The 26,701-nt window shown below is 33.0% G+C and overlaps 1 protein-coding gene and 1 non-coding gene across 2 annotated transcripts; one reads left to right on the top strand and one right to left on the bottom strand.

Moving 5' to 3' along the window:
• LOC109332264 (calmodulin-binding protein 60 G-like) lies at positions 677-20,878 on the top strand. Its single transcript, XM_019567192.1, has 10 exons — positions 677-838; positions 871-997; positions 11,687-11,785; positions 11,892-11,970; positions 12,157-12,194; positions 13,232-13,713; positions 14,251-14,411; positions 14,530-14,730; positions 15,274-15,421; positions 20,513-20,878. Exons 2-10 carry the CDS (start codon positions 900-902, stop codon positions 20,695-20,697), a joined length of 1,491 nt encoding a protein of 496 aa, XP_019422737.1. The 5' UTR covers positions 677-838; positions 871-899; the 3' UTR covers positions 20,698-20,878.
• On the bottom strand, positions 22,825-22,898 carry TRNAT-AGU. Its single transcript has one exon. It is a non-coding gene; the product is annotated as a tRNA-Thr (tRNA).

The raw sequence follows: 26,701 nt of genomic DNA on the forward strand, positions 1-26,701 counted from the left end.
GAGACCTCCTCTTCAAGTACAAAACACTTCACCTCACACTATAAATATTTATAGGTAAAATCACTCATAAGAAAATAATAATATACACATATAAATGCTAACTTGAGTATAGTTGTACAGTAGGAAAGTTATTCACCATTCACATATTAGTAATAAATAATTATTAAATAATAGTAACATATAGTACTGTAAATGATACACTAATATGAATTATTTATACACAATCAATATATTATTCACCATTTATTTGTATTAATTTTTTATTAATCAATAATAATTAAATATGAATGGTAGATATAATTTATAAAATTCTTATCTTATCCGTACAAATATTTTTTTCTTAAAATTTTAAAGTAACAACACAAACAATTATTAAACTCTTAAGTCTTAACCCTATACTTACATTTAAGTTATATATACACGTGAAGTTATTTTAGTCTAATTTGCTAATTCATACTTTTTATAAGCAACTATGATTTGATTTTTTTATTTATAAAATTATGATTGATGGATAAAGAATGTGACAAAAAATTTATTTGAGTATTAAAGAATGTAAAACCAATACAGCAACTTGAAATAATTGATGACAGAAAGTTGACTAAGCAAGTCAAGGTCCTTGGCATTATTTATGTAAGGTGTAAAGTTTCCTATCACTAAATTCATTGTTCACATTCACACTCATATATTTTTATTAATTTTTCTTCAACAACCCATCTTATTGCTTGTTCTTATAATCAGTGGCCATGGAAACTGTGACCACTAATGTTCTTAAAATTTCAACTGCTTCATACACATTCCATATATTCATTCCCTTTGGAACCATCACATCTTAACCTTTCAAATCTACAAATTTTGTTCTTTCTGGGTATGGAGTATAGGCTGAGAAACCAGACAGTGCTATGGAGGATTGGTCTTTTTTGGTCAATGCTGCAATCTGCAACAAAAGCCTTAAGACTCATAATCAGGTTCAATCTAAAAGTAGCTTCTGCATGCCCAGGTTAGTTCTTATTCTACTGCACAGTTTAATTGTATAACTATTATGTTAGTGGTGAACTTAGGTTAGAGATGAACTGCGTGAAAGATAACAATAATTAAGTATTTGTCTCACTAGGTGATGTTGGCTCTGAAGTGTGATAAACATTATAAAATTTGTGATTTAATGATAAAAATGATATTGTCTTATTTTATTTTTACTAGATTTAGAATATATTGTTAACTATAAGTTTATCTTATTTTCCTTATAGGGTTGATGTGGCATATCCGAAGTATTTAATGAAATTAAATGAGAACTAAGGTAATTAAAGAATTTAGTTATTACATTTTATTTTGATTTATTAAATGAGAATCAGTATAGCCCATTTTGACAAGTTTAGTTACAAGAAAGCATTTTGATTTATGTAAAACAAAATAGAGAAAAATATATATGTAATGAGGGTAACAATTTTGTATACTGTCATTTGTCATTGTATAATTATCATTCATATTTAATGATCATTAACTCTTAAATAAAAATAATAAACATAAATAGTAAATAATATATTGTATATATAAATCTTTACCTTAATAATGTATAGACATTACATTAAAAAAATGAACTAAAAGTTGATGTTTCCTATTAATAAAACTTTGAGTCAATTAGAGTAATAATTGGTGAGATAAACTTTCTATTAAGAGCATTTTGCAAATGTTTAATATTTTTGTTAATTGAAGGAGACTCGTTGAATATTTTAACATTTTAGTCAAACAATCATCCAAAACGGGTATTTGTGATTTTGATTTAGGAGTTGAAGTGATATCAATTAAATTAATATCTTTGTTTATTTTTTAATATCTTCAGTCATTGATGTGATACAACTTAACTTACTATTAAGAGATTTTAAAAGCTATAAATGTAGCATTACATGTCAAGTGATATCTACAACTGCAACATTTTGAAATCTCTATCTATCAGGGTTTAGCATTACATGTTAAGTTCATTGAAAAGGATTATTTTTCGTGTATTCGTGTTACTTTGCAGTGCACTACTAATTATGGAGTTATATATATAATAATCAAAGTTATTACTATTTTTAAATAAAAAATCCACGCCTATGCCATTTTAAGATATGGGTGAAGAGGACTCAATCCCACCTGTTCACTCGATATAGTCTGATTATGATCATACCCAAATAGATTCGGGCCTTATCGGGTTTAAGGTTGGATTCGAGTTCAAAAATTAGACTTATTCAATATTTAGGGTTGGTTAGGAACCAAATATGTCATGTGCCATAATCACTCCCTCAGTATATTTGTATGTGTCTCTATTTAAATGTGTACAAAGTAATGACACATTTTTAGTCGCAAATAGAGTTGCGCCTTATCGGGTTTATGGTTGGATTCGAGTTCAAAAATTAGACTTATTCAATATTTAGGGTTGGTTAGGAAACAAACATGTCATGTCCCATAATCACTCCCTCAATATATTTGTATGTGTCTCTATTTAAATGTGTACAAAGTAATGATACATTTTTAGTCACAAATAGAGTTGGGCCTTATCGGGTTTAAGGTTGGATTCGAGTTCAAAAATTAGACTTATTCAATATTTAGGGTTGGTTAGGAACCAAACATGTCATGTCCCATAATCACTCCATCGATATATTTGTATGTGTCTCTATTTAAATGTGTACAAAGTAATGACACATTTTTAGTCGCAAATATCTCTGATTTTCTATTTTTTTCATCTTATATATATTATTAATAACATATATAGACATATAATTTTATATGTCAAGTTACATATTCACAATAATAAATAATATTGAGAAAACTTTATTTAAATAAGTTTGCATTATATTTAATCGGGTATAGAGTCAGATCGAGTTTAAAGGCTGAACTGATAGATACTTAGGATCGGGTTAGCTTCAAGCCTATGACCGGATCCAGGTTCAAAAGGGATAAGCTTTAACTATGTCTCACCCTGCCCATACCCACCCTTATTTTAAGTTATGCATGCATTTTTCAATACTTTAGGTTTCTTCTACCTACCTTCATACTCAACATCCTGCCAATCAGATTGGCATCCCAATACCGGGATGATTGTTAAAGTTTTATATAAAAATAAATTAAAAATGAGAGGAGTAACTTAACAATTATTTAAATCATACTAAGAAAATGAGATAAATGAAGTGAAACTTACTTCCTAACATGTTCATTCACTAATGCTTTGTTTGGTTGAGGGGGAGAAAAAGAGAGAAAAGAGATTAGTGAGAAAGAGAGAGGGGATAAAGAGATCGATGAGAATTATAGTAGATTTTTGTATTGTTTGGTATGAGAAAAAGAGAAGAGAAAGAGGAAAGAAAGAGATAGAAATAAATATTTGAATGACAAAAATGTCCTTACAATAAAAAAGTTATAAAGAAATGTTTTACTACTCATTAAATAATTAATATTATAAAGTTTATTTTAAATTAAATATTATGATGTAGAACATTAAATTTTGTTCTTGTAATACATTTGCCACAACATTTTTTCATTAAATTAATTAATTTATTGGATAATAGTTTGGGTAAGAAAATAATACAAGTGAAAGATATTTTTGCCATTACAACATATTTTTCTTTTCCTTTCTTCTTTCTTTGCATATGAGGAGAGAGTGATTTTGGGCATGGGTTACACCCAATTTTAGTCTTTCTTCCCTATTTCTCTTGTAAACCAAAGGGGAGAAATATACGGGTGGACATCTGCTGTTCCATAAAAGTGTACCACTCCATGTACCACTATTTATGATTGGCTAGAAAAATATTTAATATTTAATTTTTTAACTTAAATACATTTTTCAACCAATTCTCTCTTCACAACTTCTTTTTCCTCAAACTTTTGCATACCAAATGAAGGCTAAGTCTGCTAGATCATGCGATAAGTAACCTTTGACCCAATACGAAAATGCATCTTTTGATCCATGACAATTGCAGTGAAATTATGCTCTGACTCCGATACAATGTCAAAATTCCATCTGAAAACATATTTGACAATGAAAGGAGTAGCCGAACATGTATTTGAATCATTACAACGATAATGAGCATAAAATGTGTGACTTACTTTTCAACAATGACGAAACGACAAAATCACAATAACATATTCAAAGACTCAATCATGTATTATGAGGGATCATGCCCTATACTATATCGAGTTTCCCCCTCATCCAAAAATAGGAAGCTCTCCAATGGTTGACCCACTTAGTCGAGACCATTCAAGATTATCTCAACAGGTTCAACGAAGCGGTAATTAGAATAAGAAGATTTACATGACCGTAGTAGTACACTTCTTAGTGGCCAACTTCTAACTTGAACTATTTAAAATAGAACTTGTAAAATATCATGTCAATAACATGGATAACCTATGAGCAAGAACACAAGTTTGTCATTCTAGAAGAAGCCTAAAATAGAACTTTTTCCATCCTGCATATCCAAATCTATATTGGACCAGTCACAACGACACAATAGGTTGTCAGGCTGAAAAATATGATAACATTATAAAACCATAAGATCAAACATGGCACAAGACCCGACTAACCCTTTTCAACCCATAAGTTCTAAATATACGACCAACAAGATAATTTATGAGTGAAAAAATCTTTAGGGGTCACCTTGGAGCTACCATAGGACAAGGACTATGCCTGACATACAAATTGATTGATACGATGATATTACTGGACATTTCTCTAACGAAAGGTAATCCTATGTGAATATGTTTAAATAGAGGATGTCACTACACAAGAAGCATATACTATTCATCTCTGATCCAACATCCCTTCATTATCTAGATATCCCACTTTCTATAAATGTTGATTTGAGTGTTAGAGTCCTCTTTTAGGTACCCACCAAAGGCGATCAAAGGCTAGTTCTAAGCTTGGTTCAACCCCACTCAAATAATCCAAGGTCATATCAAACCTATTTGGTTCCCAATCACTATTATCACATCTCTCTAGGAGCACATCTTTTATCCTAAGATGTGTATCACTACAAGTACCTTTCATTCTCATTGGTCGGAAAATAAAGTTAACATATATTAAATTCATGCTTTAATCTTATGACCAATGAAAATGAATGAGGACATAGAATGGTACAAACATTGGGACAACAAATGCTACTTTCTTCTCTCTGTTGGGTTTGGACTCCCTTCCTATGTGGAGAAAGACCTAATTGGGAAAGCCCACTTCTTCCACTTAATCTAATAGATAGGGGTCAGATGTGGCAAGAGGGTAAAGACAATTTATGCAAAAAGAGGCAATTGAAAAGTGTGAGGGAAGATAAGAAAACTCAACCCGCAGGAACTCCGAGTAACCATGGGAAACTCGTGACTGCGTCTTCGTTCACCGTTGGGTCGGGCTGAAATTTGGACAGAATGTTCACAACTTATAGTACTTCATTCGGAACGGTTGGATCGGTGAGACGACGTCTGAGGTGGTAGAAATCGAGCTGTTACAACAACTGTGTTTATGGTTTTTTTCCTGGTTTTTCTTGTTCACATTTTCAAGCTTGTTGCTCTGTTGTATGTTGTATTATTAAACACGTTTTGTGCTGTATTTTGCAGACACTCTTGTATTCCTATTTTGATTATAGTGGAGCTTGATTGACTGGCTTCTACCCGTGGTTTTTACTTCTCACTTTGGGAAGGTTTTCCATGTTAAAATTCTGGTGTCCCTTGTGTGTTACTGCATTATTTGACATTGCTCCTCATAGATTCTAGCAAGTTGGGGAAATTATTATCCGCTGCATATACTCTGTTAGAGTTTACATTGTTATTGTGTTGAATTTCCCATCAGAGTGGCATCAGAGCTCTTTGGGGTTTGAGGTTATTTAACTTGCTTGAATGATGGAGGCAAATACACATAGAATGATATATTTGAATGACACTAACTATCACTTGTGGAAAGGAAAAATGAAAGATTTATTATTTGTAAAGAATTTGCGTATTCTTGTATTTGCTATTGAGAAGCCAGAGTCCAAGTCTCATGAAGATTGGACTTTTCAACATCAACAAGTTTGTGGTTTCATTCGGCAATAAGTAGAAGACGATGTCTACAATCACATTGCTAATGAGGAAAATGAAAAATCTTTATGGAAGAAAATTGATTCCTTGTATGCTTCTAAATCAGGGAATAATAAATTATACTTATTGAATTCCTTGATAAATTTGAGGTACAAGGGTGGAGCTTCTATTTTAGATCACTTGAATGATTTTCAAGGGGTCATTGATCAATTATTAGGAATGGGTATCAAGTTTGATGATGAAGTGTTGGGACTATGGCTACTGAATACTCTACCAGATTCTTTGGAAACATTTCGAGTTTCAATTACAAATTCAGCCCTCGATTATATTGTCTCTTTAGAGAGTATAAAAGGAAGTATTTCTTAATGGGAAAATGAGAAGGAAGGCACATGGTACTTCATCTCATTATGAGGTGTTTGTCACTGAAAACAGGGGGAGAAGTCACGGGGAGAAGTTATAGAAAGGAACTAAAAGGTGAAGAGAAAAAGGTAGAAGTAAGTCCAAGTTCACAAGAATGTGGAATATCACTATTGTCACAAAGCATGTCACATACAGAAGAATTGTTTTCAATGGAAAAGGGAGAACAAAGATAATAAGGGTAAACACAACGAGAAGAATCACGGTGATGATGATCGTGTTACAACTGCTACTTGTGATGATCTTATTATTCTTCATGACCATGATTTGGTTAATCTTGTATCAGATGAGAGTATGTCAATAATTGATAGTGGTGCTACACTACATGTTATACCAAGGAAGGAGTTCTCCACATCTTACACTTCTGGTAATTTTGGAGTGTTGAAGATGGGTAATAATAGTGTATCAAAGGTAGTTGGTATTGGTGATATTTGTTTGTGTAACAACATGGGAGTGTAGTTGTTGCTGAGAGGAGTTAAACATGTTCCATATGTTCGTTTCAATTTGATCTATGTGCATATGCTTGATGGTGGTGATTATGATAATCACTTTGGTTCTGGAAAATGGAAACTCACTAGAGGTAACTTCGTTGTAGCCAGAGTGGAGAAAATTTCTAAACTGTATTGGACAAAAGCTTTGATTTCTAAAGAAAGTGTGAATGTTATGGATATGAAGGCTTCTTTGTGACACCACATACTTAGTCATATTAGTGAAAAAGGGTTGAATTTTTTAACCAAAAAGGATGTACTTCCAGGATTGAAGAGTGCAGAGTTGGAGAAATATTCTCATTGCATGGCTGGTAACCAGACTAAAGTATCCTTTAAGAAGCATCCCTCTTCAAGGAAGTCAGAGTGGCTTGAATTGGTGCATTCTGATGTTTATGGTCCATTAAAGATAAAGTCATTTGGTGGTGCACTTTACTTTATTATTTTTATTGATGATTGTTCAAGGAAGCTTTGGGTCTATGCTTTGAAGACAAAGAACCAAGTGCTTGAAAAGTTGAAACAATTCCATGTTTTGGTTGAGAGACATTCTGGCAAGAAGCTGAAATGCATTCGTACTGACAATGGTGGTGAGTATTATGGACCGTTTGATATTTACTGCAAGCAACAAGGTATTAGACATGAAAAGACTCCTCCTAAGACTCCTCAGCTTAATGGCTTAGCGGAGATGATGAACAAGAATTTGGTTGAAAGAGTTAGGTGCATGCTTTCTGAAGCAAAATTACCTAAACATTTCTGGTGTGAGGCTTTGTACACGACAGTGCATGTTATTAATCTTAGTCCTGTAGTTGCTCTGAATGTTGAGGTTCCAGACAAGATTTGGTTTGGCAAGAATTTCAGGTATTCTTTTACGAGTCTTCGGTTGCAAGACATTTGTGCATGTTCCAAAGGATGAAAGGTCCAAGTTGGATGCAAAGACAAGGCAATGCATCTTTATCGGTTATGATGAAGATGAATTTGGCTACAAGTTATATGATCATGTTGAGAAAAAGGTTGTTAGAAGTCGTGATGTGAAGTTCATGGATGATCAAACCATTGAAGACATTGATAAGATGAAGAAGACTACACCCGAAGAAGATAGTAGATTGTCTGATATTGATCCATTTTGGACGCCTATACATGATTTAGATACAATTGAGAATAATGTTCAAAATGTTGAGCAACATGATTATGTTTGTGATCAACCGCTTGGAGATGATTTAGATTTTCCCATTGATATTGGTGAAGATGAACATGAGATGTCACAAGATGAGAATCTTGGTGATGCTTCTGAACCACCTCAAGTTCAACTTCGGTTGTCTAATAGGGAGAGGAAACCCATCTACCAGGTACCCTTATGATGAATATGTTGTTGTGACAGACGGAGGAGAACCTGAATATTATCATGAGGTCATGGAGAATGAAGAAAAGAAGAAGTGGTTGGATGCAATGCAAGAGGAAATGAAGTCCTTGCATGATAATCACACTTTTGATTTGGTCAAATTGCCAAAAGGGAAGAAGGTTTTGGAAAACAGGTGGATTTATAGGGTGAAGCAAGAAAGTAATTCTACATCTCCAAAGTATAAAGCTAGATTGGTGGTTAAAGGTTTTAGACCGAGAAAAAGTGTTGATTTCAGTGAGATTTTTTCTCATGAAGATGTCATCCATTAGAATTGTATTGAGTTTGGCTGCTACTCTTGATTTGGAGGTAGAGCAAATGGATGTAAAAACTATTTTCCTTCATGGTGATTTGAAGGAAGAGATTTATATGAATCAACCTGATGGTTTTCTTGTAGAAGGGAAAGAAGACTATGTGTAGGCTGAGAAAGAGTCTATATGGTTTGAAGAAGGCTCCACGATAATGATACAAGAAGTTTGAGTCTATTATGTGTGAGCAAGGCTACAAGAAGACTACTTCTGATCATTGTGTCTTCATTAGAAAGTTTGTTGATGGTGATTTTATCATCCTGTTATTGTATGCTGATGACATGCTTATTATTGTGAAAAATATTTCCATGATTGGCAGGTTAAAGAAACAACTAGGCAAGTCATTTTCCATGAAAGACATGAGAGCTTCTATGCAGATTCTTGGTATAAGAATCATGCGAGATAAGAAAGAAAAGAAACTTTGGCTGTCACAGGAACACTATATTAAGAGAGTGTTATAGAAGTTCCATATGGAAAATGCTAAGGCGGTATGCACTCCTCTTGCTACTCATTTTAAGTTGAGTGCTAAACAGTATCCTTCAAATGAAGCTGAAAAATAAGATATGTAACCAGTTCCTTATGCATCTGCTATGGGAAATTTGATGTATACAATGATGTATACAAGACCAGATATTGCACATGTTGTTGGTATAGTTAGTAGATTTCTGTCAAATCCAGGTAGAGAGCATTTGAATGCTGTAAAATGGATTTTGAGGTATCTTTGTGGTACTGCTAGTCTGAGACTTTGTTTTGGAGGTGATAAACCTACTCTTGGGGATTATACTAATTCTGATATGGCTGGAGACATTGATTCCAGAAAGTCTACTTCAGGTTACTTGATTAAGTTTGCAGGGAGAGCTCTAGCATGGAAATCCAGGTTGCAAAAGTGTGTTACATTGTCCACTAGTGATGCAGAGTTCATTGTCATTACAGAAGCATGCAAAGAGTTGCTTTGGGTGAAGAAATTCTTGCAGGAGCTTGGTTTTGTCCAAGACAAATACTTGTTATTTTGTGATAGTCAAAGTGTCATTCATCTTGGGAAGAATTCAATCTCTCATTCTAGGTCCAAACACATTGATGTAAGGTATTATTGGATACGTGATGTGTTGGATGTTAGGTTGTTGGAATTGGCTAAGGCTTTATCAAGGTGGAAGTTTGAAACTTGTTTTGATGAAGAGATATGTTGGGTTTAGGCTCCCTTCCTATGTGGAGAAAGACCCTGTTGGACAAAGCTCACTTGTCCCACTTAATCTAATAGATACGGGTCATATGTGGCAAGAGGGTGAAGGCAATTTATGCAAAAAGAGGCAATTGAAAAGTGTGAGAGAAGATAAGAAAACTCAACCCGCAAGAACTCCAAGCAGCCGTGGGAAACACGCGACTGCGTGTTCGTTCACCGTTGAATCGGGCTAAAATTTGGACAGCAGGTTCACAACTTATAATACTTCATTCTGAACAGTTGGATCGGTGAGACGACGTCCGAGGTGGTAGAAATCGAGTTGTTATAGCAGCTGTGTTTCTGGTTTTTCTTGTTCTCATTTTAAAGTTTGTTGCTCTGTTGTATGCCGTATTGTTGAGCACGTTTTGTGTTGTATTTTAGAGACACTCTTGTATTCCTATTTTGTTTATAGTGAAGCTTGATTGACTGACTTCTGCCTATGGTTTTTACTTCTCACTTTGGGAAGGTTTTCCATGTTAAAATTTCGTTGTTCATTGTGTGTTACTGCATTATTTGATATTGCTCCTCATAGATTCTAGCAAGTTGGGGAAATTATTATCCGCTTCATATACTCTGTTAGAGTTTACATTATTATTGTGTTGAATTTTCCATAAGAGTGCAACCAAAAAAACTACAATATATTGATTGAAAAATACAAGAAGGAATTAACAAACATCAACAAATGCATATCATATGTAAAAAATGTTATGTATATTTTTTTGGGGTTATGTATATTTTTTTGTATTAACACACGCATTTGAAAAAAAATGATAGGTCTTCATATAAAATTAACATTTATTTTCTTGTAATATAAAAAAATTGTGATATATATCATAAATCAATATTTTATAGTATAATTTATAACTACATGAAAATGTATGATCAATTTAATTTATTTATTTTACTATCAGGATATTCTCGTACCTTATGTGTAATAAATTAATATTTTTGGAGTGTATGACTTTTTTCTCTCAACTAGTATTGTTCTCAAGAAATGAATCATTAACATTTTGATCATCTTAAAAATCTAGTGTGACCTTAACCAATATTTAGTAGTGTATTGAAAATTGTTGTGAGTGAATCCCAGGTCCTACCAAATTCTTACATAATCTAAGTCATGTTTGATTGTAAGGAAAGCTTTCTTCCAACATTAAAAAAAATTACACAATAACCTGTCCTTTTTCATGTATTTTTTTATAAAAACAAATATATAGAAGGAAAAAAAAGTGAGTATTAGAGAATAATATGTATGATAGTAATCACTATGTAAAAAGATTGGTGTTTCAAATATCAAAATTTTAATGTAATGTCATATTCTAAATTTCTAATATCAGTTTTACTGGTCCTTCTTATTGATCATGTATATGCATGGGCATGAAGAACAAGGAGAGGAGTTATTGTGCAGTGAAATAATACACTGATTTTTTTTCTAAAACTTTCTTAGTATATTCATGTCATAAACTCAGAAAACGCGTTATAATTTACGTGTCTCTGAATCATCAACGCGGAGAGGCAGGGAAAATAGAAACAAATTTCCAATCGAAATGCATTTTTTATCTCTTTTTTTATATAAAAAAATAGAAACAAATTTATGTATATATAGTTTAGTTGGATAATATTGCAGCTAGAGGAGCAAAAGCAAGTATTTAACAAATTCAATTCCTCGAACCTTCCTTTTGTAGTAAATTTGTAGGAAACTTCTGCATCGATCAATATAATCCATATATATATATATAAAAGCTCAAATTTGGAAATATTAGCCTTACTTGAAATGAGTTAAAGATTTGATTTTAATTGTGATTGTTAATCATTTTGATATGGAATCAAAAAGGTCATTTCAGCAGAAGGGTGGTGAAGGGGATTTTCAAGTTCTAGCTCAAATCACAAAGCGTAGATGTACTGAAAATTCAAACCTAGAAGAACTCTGCAGGTATTGATTTGTTAATTATTATTATCAATATTTATTTTGTGCTAATGTTATATATGTTCTATTTTTAATTTTAATGTCTATGTTTTGTGGTTACTTTATTGTGTAGTGTGATTCAAAATGTGAGGTCTCTACTTCAAATGAAACCTAAAATCGAGCAACACTTGACACATTTAGTTCGAAGAATTGTAAGAATTCTATCTTTTCTCTTTGTTAAATTAAAGAGCATATGAGGTTATTGACTCTATATTACTCATCTTAATTAAGTAACTGTAATGAACATGTTATGTACATTTATATATGTAAGTAATAAGCTACACACACTTAAACTGAAGTCTTTGTTCACTAATAGATTCATATTATTGCTCAACTAGGTACAAGAGGAGTTGGAAAGCCGAATACTACTCTTAAGGTATGATTTTAAGTCTAAAATTTTGAATTTATGAAAAAGGGTTGGAGAGATGTCATGAAGAAGGGGAGAACATGGGTCGGGTTTGGACTAAGTAAGGCTTGTCTCTTACCCAATTTTAAATATTGATCAAGTCAATTTTCGAATATAAACCTGACCCTAGACCCGAAGTTTACTCAAACCCAAATTCCGACTGGGTCATCTTTTAAAATCAAACTCAATCATAGATCTGATTAAATATAATGCAAATTAAACATCTTTTATATAAAGTTTTCTTAATATTTATTATTAGTATAAATATGTAATTTGATGAATATATATTGCTACTTTTGTCTCTTACTCAACTCTAAATAATAATTAAGTTTAATTTTTGAACTCGAACTTGACTTTAGACCCAATAAAATCTGACTATATCGGATTCGATCATAATTGGGTCAAACTTGGGTAAGCAGGTAGGGTTGAGTTCTGCTCACCCCTACCATGAAGGGCTTGAGATCAGAAACAGTCCAGCTTCATACTAAGTTTCTTTGTTTTTTTTGTTTTCTTAAACTGTTTTAATTTATTTTTTGAAAGCAAAATAATGGATAAGAAACTTGTGAAGCATCCCTCTCAAGTAAGCAAAACAACTAAGAAAAGACCATCAGGCCAAGAAATAAAGCCTATGCTTTAAGATAATGACTACCTCGAAGCCAAAGAATTAGTGAACAAACTACCACATTCCACTATGTTTTAATTTTCTTGGATCAACCCTAAAACATGCTTGTGAACTCCAAACTCACATTATAACTTTTTTTTATAATTTTGTTAGTTCATTAATTTATACTTCAAAAAGAGTAATAATAATGAAACAAAAAAAAATTACATGTGAAAAGTCGCTCGGAAATTGAAGTGAACTACAAATTAAAATAAGAAAAAGTGTAAAAACCTAATAAGGATAGTTTTAACACAATATTATACTGTCTTTATATTTGATAACATTGGAATAATGAAATTATGCACATGTCATATGATATTGATATGGCTTTTTAAATTTGTTGCAGACCAATCATTAACCAAACTGAAACATCCTTTAAGTTGGTTTTTAAGAATGAAGTGCCTCCAATATTTTTTACACAATCCAAGATCAATGCTAAAGATGACAAACCTATTGAAATTGCTCTATATGACACTATATCTAAGTCTATTGTCACTGAGGGTCCATTGTCTTCTATCAGAATAGAGATTTGTGTTCTTAATGGTGAGTTTGGTTCAAATGGTAGTGAGGATTGGAATTCAGATGAATTCAATGCCAAAATCTTAAGTCAAAGGAAAGGCAAAGAACATTTACTTAAAGGAGATAGGGTTATTACACTGAAAAATGGAGTTGGAATTATCAAGAACATTTCGTTCACTGATATCTCAAGGTGGATAAGAAGTGGACGTTTTAGGTTAGGAGCTAAAGTTTTTCAAAGAACTCTCAATGAAGCAAACATCAAAGAAGGTCGAAGTAAACCTTTTATGGTGAGGCATTACCGAAATGAGGGTAAGCCTTTAACAATTTTACGGTTTTTTTTTGTATTATCAAGGATATCCTCTTACCTTTTGGTAAGGAACTAATTCCTTTCGGGGTATACGACTGTTCCTCCAAACAAGTGTCGTTCTAAGGAATCGAATATTTGACTAGACTAATATATTGTTGATATTTTACTTTGCTTTTTATGATTCGGTTTTGTGAAAGTATTGAAATCTCATATTGTTTAATTATAATTATGGGAGAGATTAACAATTTATCACAACTTGTGCATTCTTTTCTTAAGAGTTGACTTGTTGGGTGAAGCGAAGTTTAATTATTTTAATAAAAAATTTAGACAGTCATTTCATTTTATAGATTGGAAAACCTATGTCAATGACATTTAATATACAATGCTTAATGATTTGTATAATGTTTCAAATTGTACTAATAATCATTTCCCTTTATACAATAAAGTCATGAACAAAAACTCCAACTTTTTCGGTCAAATGTGTATTATTTTTATTGTCTTTGCTTGCTTTTACATTATGTGTATTTTGGCTATTTCAGCGCGCATGAAAAACCAATGTTCTTCATTGAATGATGAGGTATGGTGTCTGAAGATGATAAAAAGAAATGGAAAAATTCACCAGCAGCTATGCTCTAATGAAATAAATACTGTTAAGGATCTGTTGCAGTTGTACACAACCAACCAAGTTTCATTACAAAAGGTAAAATTTGTATTCTTTAAAATATTCTTCTATCTAGATAATGATTCTTCACTTTATAGTTCCTAATTTCCATTATTTATATATGCCCATTTTCTGATTTTTGGCTTTGGGAATGTAGATAATTGGCAAGAATTCATGGGATTCAATTATTAAACAAGCTAAAGCTTGTCATATAGACAATGATAAATGGTACATCTATCACTCTTCTGCAGCAGAACAATCAATATCTCTTGTCTTCAATTGCATCTATGAGGTTGTGGAAGTGTCTTTTAATGGCCAAAATCCTTGTTCAATAGAATCTCTGAATTTGAAAGACAAGGTTGGTATTTATATCCTAATTAAGCAAACATTTAATTAAACAACTCAACTAACCATTTATTTATATAAAAAAATGTGATCAAGTCTATAGACTCTTACATACTTATTTTTATAAGTGGAGAGATTATTTTCAATATTTGAATATATTACTTCGATTACAAGATAAATAACATTATTATTATGTTGAATTTTTCACAAGTTTTTATGGCAAGTATAGTTCATTAAATTGAGCTAAAAAGAGTATAAAGGAAATTTATACTTTATTTCATGAGGTGCATGAAAATATTATTTTTAGAGAAACATATAATGTCACATATATATTAACTCGCATAAGTTATAGCAGTTGAAAGAAGTGTAAGATCATAAAGCATAATCACTTCAAACCACTGCTAGTGCACTTTTTCCCCACTATGTTCAAAAATATAGAAAAATTATGTTTCCTACAAATTAAAAAAATGATTTGTTTAATCTCTTACCACAGTCATTAACTATCTATAGATTATAGTACCTCTTATATTCTAAAGTGACACTTCTTTCATGGTAGTTTTTGGTGGAAAGAGTGAAACAGCAAGCTTACACAAATGTGAAGGATAATCTGATTCCACTTGAGACAACAACTGATGGCTTGTTGGAAAATTTTGCTAGTGTACAACCTGTGCAACATAGTGCTATGGGTCAAGCTCTAGAGCAAGGTACAAACATCATAAACACATTATCATGCATGTCCACCTTCAAGTGCATTATTTCTACCCGTTTTTCCTTTCATTAATCCTTTAAAAGAAAAATATCTATACATTGATTTTGTTGTTAAAGCTTGTTGTAATTCAGTTTAGTTAGTTAATCTAGTTAGTAGGAACTTTCTGGATATAGTAAGTTTAGTTAGTTGGTTGATGCTATAAAAGGAAAGTTCTGTTTGTAATTGATGTAATGTTGAATGCAATAAAGATTACTCAAATTCACTCACCTCTCATCTTATCTCTTTTATGTTCATCCTCTTCTCATCTTCATAAACTGATTTCTATTTCTTCTTTGCAACTCGTCTTCTTCGTGCTCTGTTTCTTCTTTTCTTTTCTTCTGTTTTGCAAGTAAACCAACAGTGGTATCAAGAGCTTTGCCTGAGGTGATTTTTTTCCGATTACTGGATCGGTGGGAAGAAGGAAACTTATCAGTTCATCCATGGCTACAAATAGTGGTTTTACAATGACACTACCCACTCTGGACAGCAAGAACTATGAAAGATGGCACATACAAATGAAGGTGTTGTTTGGTTATCAAGAAGTACTTGGCATAATCCAAGAAGGATATCAATCAGTAGATGAAGATGCAACCGAGGCTCAGAAACTTACTCACAGAGATTGCAAGAAGAGAGATTGCAAGGCCTTATTCATGATTCATCAATGTGTGGATGAATCGAATTTTGAAAAGATCTCTAATGCAAAAACAACAAAGGAAGCTTGGGATAGCCTTGAGAAATGCTATGCTGGGGCAGAGAAAGTGAAGAAGCTCAAGCTCCAAATCTTGAGAAGAGAATATGAATTGCTACAAATGAGAGATGGTGACACAATTGCAGAGTACTTCACCAAAATCAGATCACTAACTAATCTGATGAAGGGATGTAGTGAAGTCATGAGAGATCAATTGGTAGTAGAAAAGGTATTGAGAACCTTAAACCCAAAGTTTGTTCATGTAGTTGTTGCCATAGAGGAGTCTAAAGATCTTGAGGTGTTCAAGATTGAAGAATTGCAAAGCACATTAGAAGCTCATGAACAAAGAATCAAGGAAAGAAACTCGGAAAGAAATTCTGACCAAGCGCTCCAAGCACAGGCAAGCAGAAAGCCATTTAATCAATGCAACTTCACAAAGAAGCCCAAGAATAAATGGAAGTCTGATAAAGGAAGAACCTATGAAGGAGCTAGGTATGATTCCAACTCATTTTCTGGAAACAGAGGCAGTGGACAAGATCAGATGCTAAAGAGAAACAAGAAGAAGTTTGATAAGAAGAAAATTCAATGCTTCAATTGCAAGAATTTTGGCCACTTTGCATCTGAGTGCAAGTTCAAGGTTGCTCATGGTAGTGGTCCAGAAATTGAGGCAAGGTTGGCTCAAGAGTAGGAATCTGAGGAGGAACAAGTCTTATTAATGGTTACATCTGAAAATAAAGTCAAGGAGGACTGCTGGTATCTAGACACAGGGTGCTCCAACCATATGTCAGGCAACAAGGATTGGTTTAAGAGGCTTAATGAAAATGCCAAGAGTAGAGTGAAGTTTGCTGACCATAGCTCCATCAATGTTGAAGGAGTTGGAGACATCTCAATCAGAAGAAAGGATGGGAAGAGTGCTAGTATCAAAAATGTCCTATATGTGCCCAAGATGAAGAGTAACATACTTAGCCTTGGCCAATACTTGATAAAGGATATGAAATGACCATGGCAGACAAGATGCTAAATGTATATGACTGTGACAAGAATCTCATCTTGAGGGTTCCACTGTCCAAAAGTAGAACCTTCAAGATTGGGATTCAAGTCAATAATCACAAGTGCCTATTATCTAAGACAACTCATGATAATTGGACTTGGCATCAGAGGTATGACCATCTGAATTTCAAGAGCCTTGAGTTGTTAAGCAGGAAAGGAATTGTCAATGGATTACCATCAATCAGTAGTCCAAACACACTGTGTGATGATTGCTTGGCAAGCAACCAAAGTAGGATCAGCTTTGTGTCTCACATACCAACTAGATCAACAAAGTCACTTGAGTTGATCTACTTGGATGTATATGGGCCCTTTGAAGAACATTCATTGGGAAACAACAAATACTTCATAACCTTCACTGATGACTTCACAAGGAAGACCTGGGTTTATCTGATCAAAAGGAAGTGTGAGGTATTCTCAATCTTTGTGAAGTTTAAGGCTCAAGTAGAAAGGCAGAGTGTATAGAAATTAATGACCTTAAGAAGTGATGGAGGAGGAGAGTACTTGTCAAATGAGATGAAAGAATTCTGTGCCAAAGAAGGATTGACTCATGAAGTGATTGCTCCTTATACCCCACAACATAATGGTACTGCGGAGAGGAAAGAAGGATTGATTCATGAAGTGATTGATCCTTATACCCCACAACATAATGGTACTGTAGAGAGGAAGAAAAGAATCATTCTTAACATGACTAGAAGTATGCTTAGAACAAAGTCTATGCCAAAAAGATTTTGGGGTGAAGCTGTCTCTACAGCAGTGTACATCATGAACAGATGCCCTACAAAAAGGCTAAAGGATACCACACCTGAAGAGGCTTAGTCAGGCTTGAAGCCAAGGGTGGATCACTTCAGAATATTTGGTTCAATCTGCTACACTCATGTACCTGAAGCTCAAAGAAAGAAACTTGATGATAGAAGCAAGAAACTTGTATTGATTGACTATCACACTATAGGTGCATACATGGTCTATGATCCACTAAATCATAGAATAATGATGAGCAGAAATGTAAAAATTGATGAGACACAGAGCTGGAATTGGAATGAAACAAGCAATGACCCAACAAGACATACAATAGTGCAGCTTTATTTAAGGCCAAGCAGATATGGAACAAATGCATAATAATCAACCAGTTGTTGAAGAAACTCAAAACCAACCAAGACCACAAAGAGCTAGACAACCACCATCAAGACTAAGTGACTATGAAGTCTTTCCAGACTCAGAAATCACCACTGAAGGAAAGCTAGTTCACATGGCACTGTTGGCTGAAATGGAACCAGTAAACACAGAAGAAGCATTCAGGCAGAGTCATTGGCTTGAGGCTATGCAAGTAGAACTCACTTCCATTGAGAAAAATAGAACTTGGGAGCTTACTCATCTACCAAAAGGAAAGAAGGCCATTGGTGTAAGGTGGGTTTATAAGGTAAAAATAAATCCAAAGGGAGAGGTGACCAAATACAAAGCTAGACTTGTTGCAAAGGGATTCCTTCAAAGACAAGGTCTAGACTATGATGAAGTTTTTGCTCCTGTTGCAAGAATGGAAACCATAAGGTTGGTGGTGTCATTAGCAAGCTATAAAGGGTGGTGCATACAACAGATGGATGTAAAGTCAACATTTCTGAATGGGCCATTAGAAGAAGAGGTGTATGTTGCTCAACCCCCTGGTTTTGAAATAGTAGGAAGTGAAGGATTGGTGTACAAATTGCATAAGGCCTTGTATGGTCTTAAGCAAGCACCAAGATCCTGGAATAAGAGGATTGATGGCTTCCTATTGAAGTTTGGCTTCACCAAATGCACAGCTGAGTATGGTGTCTACTTAAGAGGTGCAGAGATAAATCAAATGATAATTGTGTGCCTATATGTTGATGATCTCATAGTAACAGGCAGTGATGTGAGTGAGATCAACTCCTTTAAGCAAGCTATGAAGAGTGAGTTTGATATGAGTGATCTAGGAAATCTATCCTACTTCCTAGGGATAGAATTCACTAGAATCAAGGAATGTATTATCATACATCAGAATAAGTACATTGTTGATGTTTTGAAGAGATTCAACATGTCACATTGCAACTCTGTGTCAACACCTATTGAAGCAGGAAAACTGGTGCATCAAGATGACTCACAGTTGTTGATAAAACCATGTAAAGGCAAATGGTTGGGTGTCTAAGTTATATCTGCAACACAAGGCCTGACATTTGTATGATGTAGGCTTGATTAGCAGATCTATGGAGGCACCAACTAGAGGGCATCTCCTAGCAGCCAAAAGACTGCTTAGATACATCAAAGGCACTATAGATTTTGGTCTGCTACTACCAAATCACTTCAGCAATCTAAGCTATGATATAATTAGCTTTAGTGATGCAGATTGGTGTGGAGACAAGCTTGACAGAAAAAGCACAACATGGTATTTATTTATGCTTGGCAATTTACCGATTTCATGGTGCTCAAAGAAATAAGATGTGATTGCCCTCTCCTCGTGTGAAGCAGAGTATATAACAGCATGTATGGCAACTTGTCAAAGCCTATGGTTAGACACATTGTTGCTAGAACTAAAGCTAAAAGAAGAAGGTAATGTCACGGTTTTAATGGTTGATAACAAATCAGCCATACATCTTGCTAAGAATCCAGTGGCTCATGGTTGTAGCAAACACATTGAGACAAGATTTCACTTCCTAAGAGATAAGTAAGAAAGGGCAAGCTAAAGTTGGTGTTCTGCAGAAGTGAAATGCAACTTGCAGATCTCTTCACGAGGTCTGAGAAGTTGAGGTTGAAGATTGCTATCGTAACATTGAATGTTTGACTGAATTAAGTAGGAGTGTTGTTAAAGCTTGTTGTAATTCAGTTTAGTTAGTTAATCTAGTTAGTAGGAACTTTCTGGATATAGTAAGTTTAGTTAGTTGGTTGATGCTATAAAAGGAAAGTTCTGTTTGTAATTGATGTAATGTTGAATGCAATAAAGATTACTCAAATTCACTCACCTCTCATCTTATCTCTTCTATGTTCATCATCTTCTCATCTTCATAAACTGATTTCTTTTTCTTCTTTGCAACTCGTCTTCTTCGTGCTCTGTTTCTTCTTTTCTTTTCTTCTGTTTTGCAAGTAAACCAACAGATTCAGTGTAAGAACTTTTTACAACGTCACTATGTCATCTACTATTCATATTTAATTATCATTGACTTTTGTAATACAAATAAATGGTGAATGATCTATTAATTTTGTATAAATATTTATACTGATAATGCATAGATATTACTTTCATAATTTACATCTGGATGGTGTTTTCTTGATGACATTTTTTTCATATGTTAATGTGTGCAGGCCAACTAGAAATGTTGCCAAATTTGTGTGAGCAAGGCACCTCAACATCACATGTTGGTGAAGCTGATGCACACAATTATGATCACCAAGGCACTGAGCAACTGCTAGAATTTGGAGAAATGTCATTTAACTGGGAAGAAATGATTGCAAGTTGTCTTTCTCCTCTTAATGGTGATGGATTATGATGGACCTGGCATGTCAAACATTACTCTTTGTCGAATATTTCAACCAACACTTTTAGTAGAAAAGACATTTAACTTCTATTAAAATTTGTTCTTAACCTCATCAAGGTTTGTGTAGGGAATGGTATAAGTTGTAAGGTGATGTTACTTAAATAATCGAGATCTAAAGTAGACAAACGACCTTAATTCTAATCAATAATTAATGTCATTTATCAAAATTTGATTTTAGTTTAAAATTGTAAGTAGGGTTATTTGTCAACTTTAGACCTTGAACGGAGGTCGAATGTTTAATATTTTTTTAATTATTTCATTTGTAATAGTTGAGATACGAAATTACATTTACTGTTCCACAAGTTGTGTCATTACATGTATCACTAGCCTGTCATTGGTTGAAAAAATCTATTTAAATTAAAAAATTAATAGTTAATTATTTTCCTGATCAATCACAGTTGATGACACATGCAGTGACACAACTTGTGGGATAACAGATGTGTACCCGTCATTTACCTTTCCCCATCTTTTAATAATATTTGTGTATATAATTTCCAGCATCATTTCATGACTTAATATCCACTATTTCATCCTTCACTTTGTCTAAAAGACTAAACTCTACAAGTTAAATCAAATTTGAATACCAACAATGTATTAGTTTAGTGATTAAGATTCCGCTTTCAGGATAACCAAAAGATCACAATTTTATTTCATGTGAGTGACACTTGTTGAGAGAGACAATCACGCATAAAAAACAATCCAATTTGAATATAATATGGAAGGTGATAAAGATACAGTAATAAATAGATTCTAATACCCTTGGATCTACTAACAACCCTCTTAATTGGTGGTGGAACAAATGTAGGGTGATAAGTGGATTCTAACAGTCTTGCAAGGATTCAAAAAAGTATGTAGATGTTGCATGATAAAAGGCATGGTTAGCCAAATCTGGTATGAGTCTTTATTTTCATTCTTGTTGAAAGCACACTTTTTTAAGTATAATATCAATTTATATGTCTCTCAAATTTGGTCCATTCAATCAATTTGGACCTTGAAGTTTGATATAATTTTTCATTTGGTCCAGAACCAATTTTGTCTCTATACTTGAATGATTGTCACTAAAGATGCCGTTTTAGAGATTCCGATAGGATTAATCAGTCTTCACTAGACAACAAGCACGAATGAAATGTTTCTCTGCAACACGGGCAGACACGGATAGTAGCTACCCGCTACCTGTTTCAAAATACAAGAGTAATACACATATCTACCCGTACCCGTACGGGTACCCGTGTGCGGGTATTCACGTATATTTCTAGGTACCCGCGGGTTTCCTCTATTATAAATAAATTTTTAAATTTTTACTTCTATTGTGTTTCAAATAAGATGAAACTTAATTATTTTTGTACATTTTGATTGAATATTTGGCAAAAATGTTAAATTTATTGGTGTTTTCTATTTGTGTGATTTTTTGTTTTCATTTCTTTAACAGTATTAGTACCCATGCCCGTACAGGTTCTACCCGCGGGTACGGGTTTTTTTGCCATCCTAGTTTCCTCGTCATATCCTTAATGGTATTTTTATTTTTGGATGATTTTTTTTGGAAAAGTTAAAGTAGGTCTATTATAGAAAAGATCGTAGAATTACGTTTTATATGATTTGATCATGTGTAAACCAGACCAATATAAGATTTAGTAATGCGAGATTATATCAAATGGAAGAGGAAATAAGAGATCAAGAAAAACTATGGATACAACAATTATAAAACATATCGAGATAAATGTTTCGTGGATGAACATAATTTATGCATGATTGAAATTAATCTTTTGTAGTTATAAATCAAATTGAATAATATATAGAATAAAATAAAATCACATAGGCGATTGAGGCTATTAGTTTTGCAAATGGAAATTGAATGAAATTTCTTCAAAATCCCTTGCTGCTTTTCGAGAGTAATATGGTATGGACTATGGTAAAGATGTGAACACATTATCCTCTATGCTTTCCTCGGTTAACCTCTGATCTGAAGTTGATACTATCCAAGTATCCAACCTTGTCTCAAATATCATTTTCATGAATGAAATTTATCATGTACCAAATTTTGAAGCATTTCTTAAAATTTGGTTTTAAAAATAAATAATTTGCTTTCATTGAGAGTTGAACTCAAGACCTCCCGCTTACTAAACGGGTGCTCTAACCAACTGAGCTATGAAAGCTTGTTGATACTGTGATTCCATTTCTTCCATTTTCTAATGTAATTGTCAATGAAAATTTCATTGGAATTGAAGTGAACTTCAGGAAAATGTGTTATTAGCTTAACTGGTAAATTATACATATTTGACCATAAGTCTTGGATTTGGTTTCTGATGATATTTATTAATTGATTTTTTTCCCTCAATATTGCTCTAAACTCCTTTTGAGGCTTATATGTTTTAAATATTAATCAAAGAATGAGACAATTCCATTTGGTTAGATTTTATTTCACATAAAAAGGGTTTTAATCACAATTTATTTTCTTGAAGAAAAAAAACAAGGAACATTTATAGTTGAGCATTCTCATGTGTACAATTTTGTACCATTAGAAGAAAATACGGTGGGGGATATTTTATGGTAAGAATTTCATTTTCAAGTTAACCTTACTCACATATCGGCTTGTCATTTGTGATTATCACTTTTATCATAACAAACAGATGGGTATATTTGGATTAACTCTTATTAACGTTTTTTGTATATAGGCAGAGTTTTTGGGAAAATTATATCATAGTTTAAATTAATTATACATCTTTTAACATGTATAAAAACTTTTAATTGATGATAAATAGGTTAACGACTAAGAAAATGGAGACTATAAAATCATTATGGGAAAAGCCACACCATAAGCATCAGCACATTTATTAACTTCTATAAAAATGAGTTACAGAAATTCTCAAACCACATTCTAAAGAAATCATTATATGGTCCAGGTTTAATAGTATAGGTCACATCTCTATAATTGATTTTAAATGAACTCAACTTATTTTTAAATTATTAATATATTTTTACTGATAAAAATTTGATTGAGATAATTAATTTTGGACCATTAAATAATTTCTCTTATATATTGTAGTAGGTAACTAACCCTAAAAGGTATTTATCTACATTATGTAGCGTTTAAAGCACCACTTCAATCACAAAGGATTTCTTCATAGACAGCCATTGCATATATTTATTTTTTCATGCCTTTAATGAGTATGGATCAAGTGTTGTGTAAAACAATGTAAAAAGTAAGATGAAATGATAATTATATTCTTATATTTATACATATAATAATATTTTTATTCTTGAAATTAAGTATAAAAAAGTACTTCTATCTATATTATTGGGGAGAATCCCTACTCACATTTAGTAGATTGTTTTTATGAGTTCATCACAGAGAATGGTGTGCCTAAGTTTTTTTTCCTTTTAATTGACCAAAGACAAATTAAAGTTGAGGTACCTACACTTTAGGCTAGGTTAACAACAATCTGTAAAGCTTTCTGCTTATCCATTTGCATTGGTCCCATTTCTCCTCTCTTTTTTCTTCTTCTTTTTCTTTGCTTAATATCTGAAATTGGAAAAGCATTAAAGTAGAAATCTTATCAAAAGCAGTGATCACATGTCTAACTATTTTGTATTACTCCATGTACCGTGATGTATGATTGTATTGACTAAAAAAATATTTAATAATTACAATTTTAACTTAAATCAATTTTTCAATTAATAGGAGTTGATGATAAATAAAGTGATACGAAAAGTGGGACATTAGATGTGCTCCGACCAAAGTGAGTTGCAAAAGATGGTGTTTTTCTTATAACAAAACTAGATTTAGGACATAAAGTCCAAGTTGTTAGTCACTACTCACTAGCCACTATAGTTGTTTTACAACATGGCAAGTGTGTTAGACTTCTTTAAATAATGCATGAAATATGTGACAATAATCCCAAAGCTTAGTTAGCATGGCCTTGTTTGGAATTAATTGGAGGCTCATAATGCTTTCACATCAATTATTCTAAAGTTGGATTAAAGACAAGTTAAGACCTATTGTGACCACAATCATATGTTGATGCAAAGTAGTCATGTGTTCTTGATGCCTTTATTTTCATGATACAAAAACTAATGCTATATATAAATATATATGTTTTGTATGGCTCCTATCATTAGATCAATCACACAAGTTATCGGATGCAAAACAAATTTGAGTTGGATGCAAAGGTCATTGGATGCAACTGATCGTATGTTAGAGATACATATGTTGTTGGATACAGATGATTCTGTATGACTCATAGTTGCAGTATCTAAAGGGTTGTTGTTGGTGAGGCGAATGGAGTGAAGTGCAACGGGCTTGGCGTTATTGATGTAGTATCAAACTATAAATATATATTTTGTAAACCCTAATAAGTAACGTGATAGGTTTATTAATATATTGGTAGTCATTAACATTCCTATAGATATAGGTAGAATTGACGAAAAGTCGTTATCAAATTATCTTGTGTTCTGTCTTTGTTCTTTATTTTTCATTCTTTTTATTTTCATTTATTTTTCCCAACACTATATAATTAGGAGCATATCACTTCCAAAATTGGGGGAAAAAATCAAATCCTACAAAAGAGGGAGTGCAGAAAGAACCCATATACAAGGGGCCCCATACATTATAATTTTTAGGTAGATTCATGAAAGCAATCCATACAATAGATTATGTTGGGTAAACCAACCTTAATGAATGTACATGCATATGTTATTATAACAATGTACACTTTATTAAGGGAAATTGTGAGTGCCTAATGGGGATTCAAAAATAATCCATAAGAACATAAATTTTAAAGTATTTTAGGTTCATTTGTCTAATAATGCTAACATGCATATGGAGAAACTCTTTCATCTTAGATTTTGTTTACTATATCCAAGTTCCTTAAAATGTAATGATGATAACATGTTCAGATTTTACATAGAGAAGCTGGAGTGTTTGTGGTGGAACCGTATAGTAATTATATATATATAAATAAGGATTTGCTAACACGGATAAACTTCTTTTTTAGTTACGAGCATGTTAGTATTGTGTATCAAAACAGTTAGACAAAAATTACCTTTACTTTTTTATTGAATAGTGTTTAAACATCAGGGACATTTTAATAGTTTCACTTACATTTCTCTTCTCTCATCCTCAAACCCTTTCATTCTAACTTTGTATACAATGAGCAGCTAATGAACCATCTTCTCTCTCTGCAACTATTTATCTCTTTAGGGTGTGTTTGGGAATACCATTTTGGAGGGGGAGGGAAGGAATGGGAGGGTTTAGGAGAGAAAATCCCTTGTTCGGGAGTTTAGTGGAGGAGAGGGGAGGGTTTTGAAGGATTTTTCAAACCCCTCAAACCTTCAAATGCACAATTCCCCCAAATTGAAATGTTTGAGAGGAAAATAAGTCAAATTAACTAATTACCCTTACTAATGTTATTCTATAACATATAATATATAATATACTATTGATTTTTAAAGGGGAGTAAAATAGTATTTTTGTATTACATTAACCCTCCATCCCCTCCTGTCTAAATTTCACACTCTCAAACAAGAGAGAGGTTTAGTTGGATTTCCCTACCTTCTCATTCCTTTTCTTCCCCCTCTCATTCCTTTCCTTTTCCTCCTAACTCCCAAACAAAACAAAGCCTTAAGCGCCAACGCAATCCATCTCAGTTCAAGTTTTTAGCAATCACAATCTATTTAAGCATTGTTAGCACAATCCAAAGGAGAATCAGTGGGACACAATTAACTCCCTCTAACCAATTTGGAATCTAAACCGTTAAAGGTGGATCCATAAAAATACTGAGCTAGGATCCTTAAACATCCAAGAGTCAACTAAACTAGTTCCTATGTTCACCAGAGTGCAAACAACAAAGGAACCATTTTTCTACATCTAATTCATTAACTTTAGTTTTTTGCCGCCCAAAATGGAAATATCTTCATCAATATGTTTGGGGGCTGATGAATAGAAACAAACCATAACAAT

This window comes from Lupinus angustifolius, chromosome LG02 (assembly GCF_001865875.1).
Source record: "Lupinus angustifolius cultivar Tanjil chromosome LG02, LupAngTanjil_v1.0, whole genome shotgun sequence".
NCBI classification, from domain to species: Eukaryota; Viridiplantae; Streptophyta; class Magnoliopsida; order Fabales; family Fabaceae; genus Lupinus; species Lupinus angustifolius.

Bases quoted from the DNA above. Each gene is read 5' to 3' on its own strand.
- LOC109332264 (XM_019567192.1), top strand. From the start codon at position 900: ATGGAGGATTGGTCTTTTTTGGTCAATGCTGCAATCTGCAACAAAAGC. The intron at 11,971-12,156 runs GTAAGAATTCTA...TTGCTCAACTAG, and splicing joins CACATTTAGTTCGAAGAATT to GTACAAGAGGAGTTGGAAAG. The intron at 14,731-15,273 runs GTTGGTATTTAT...CTTTCATGGTAG, and splicing joins CTCTGAATTTGAAAGACAAG to TTTTTGGTGGAAAGAGTGAA.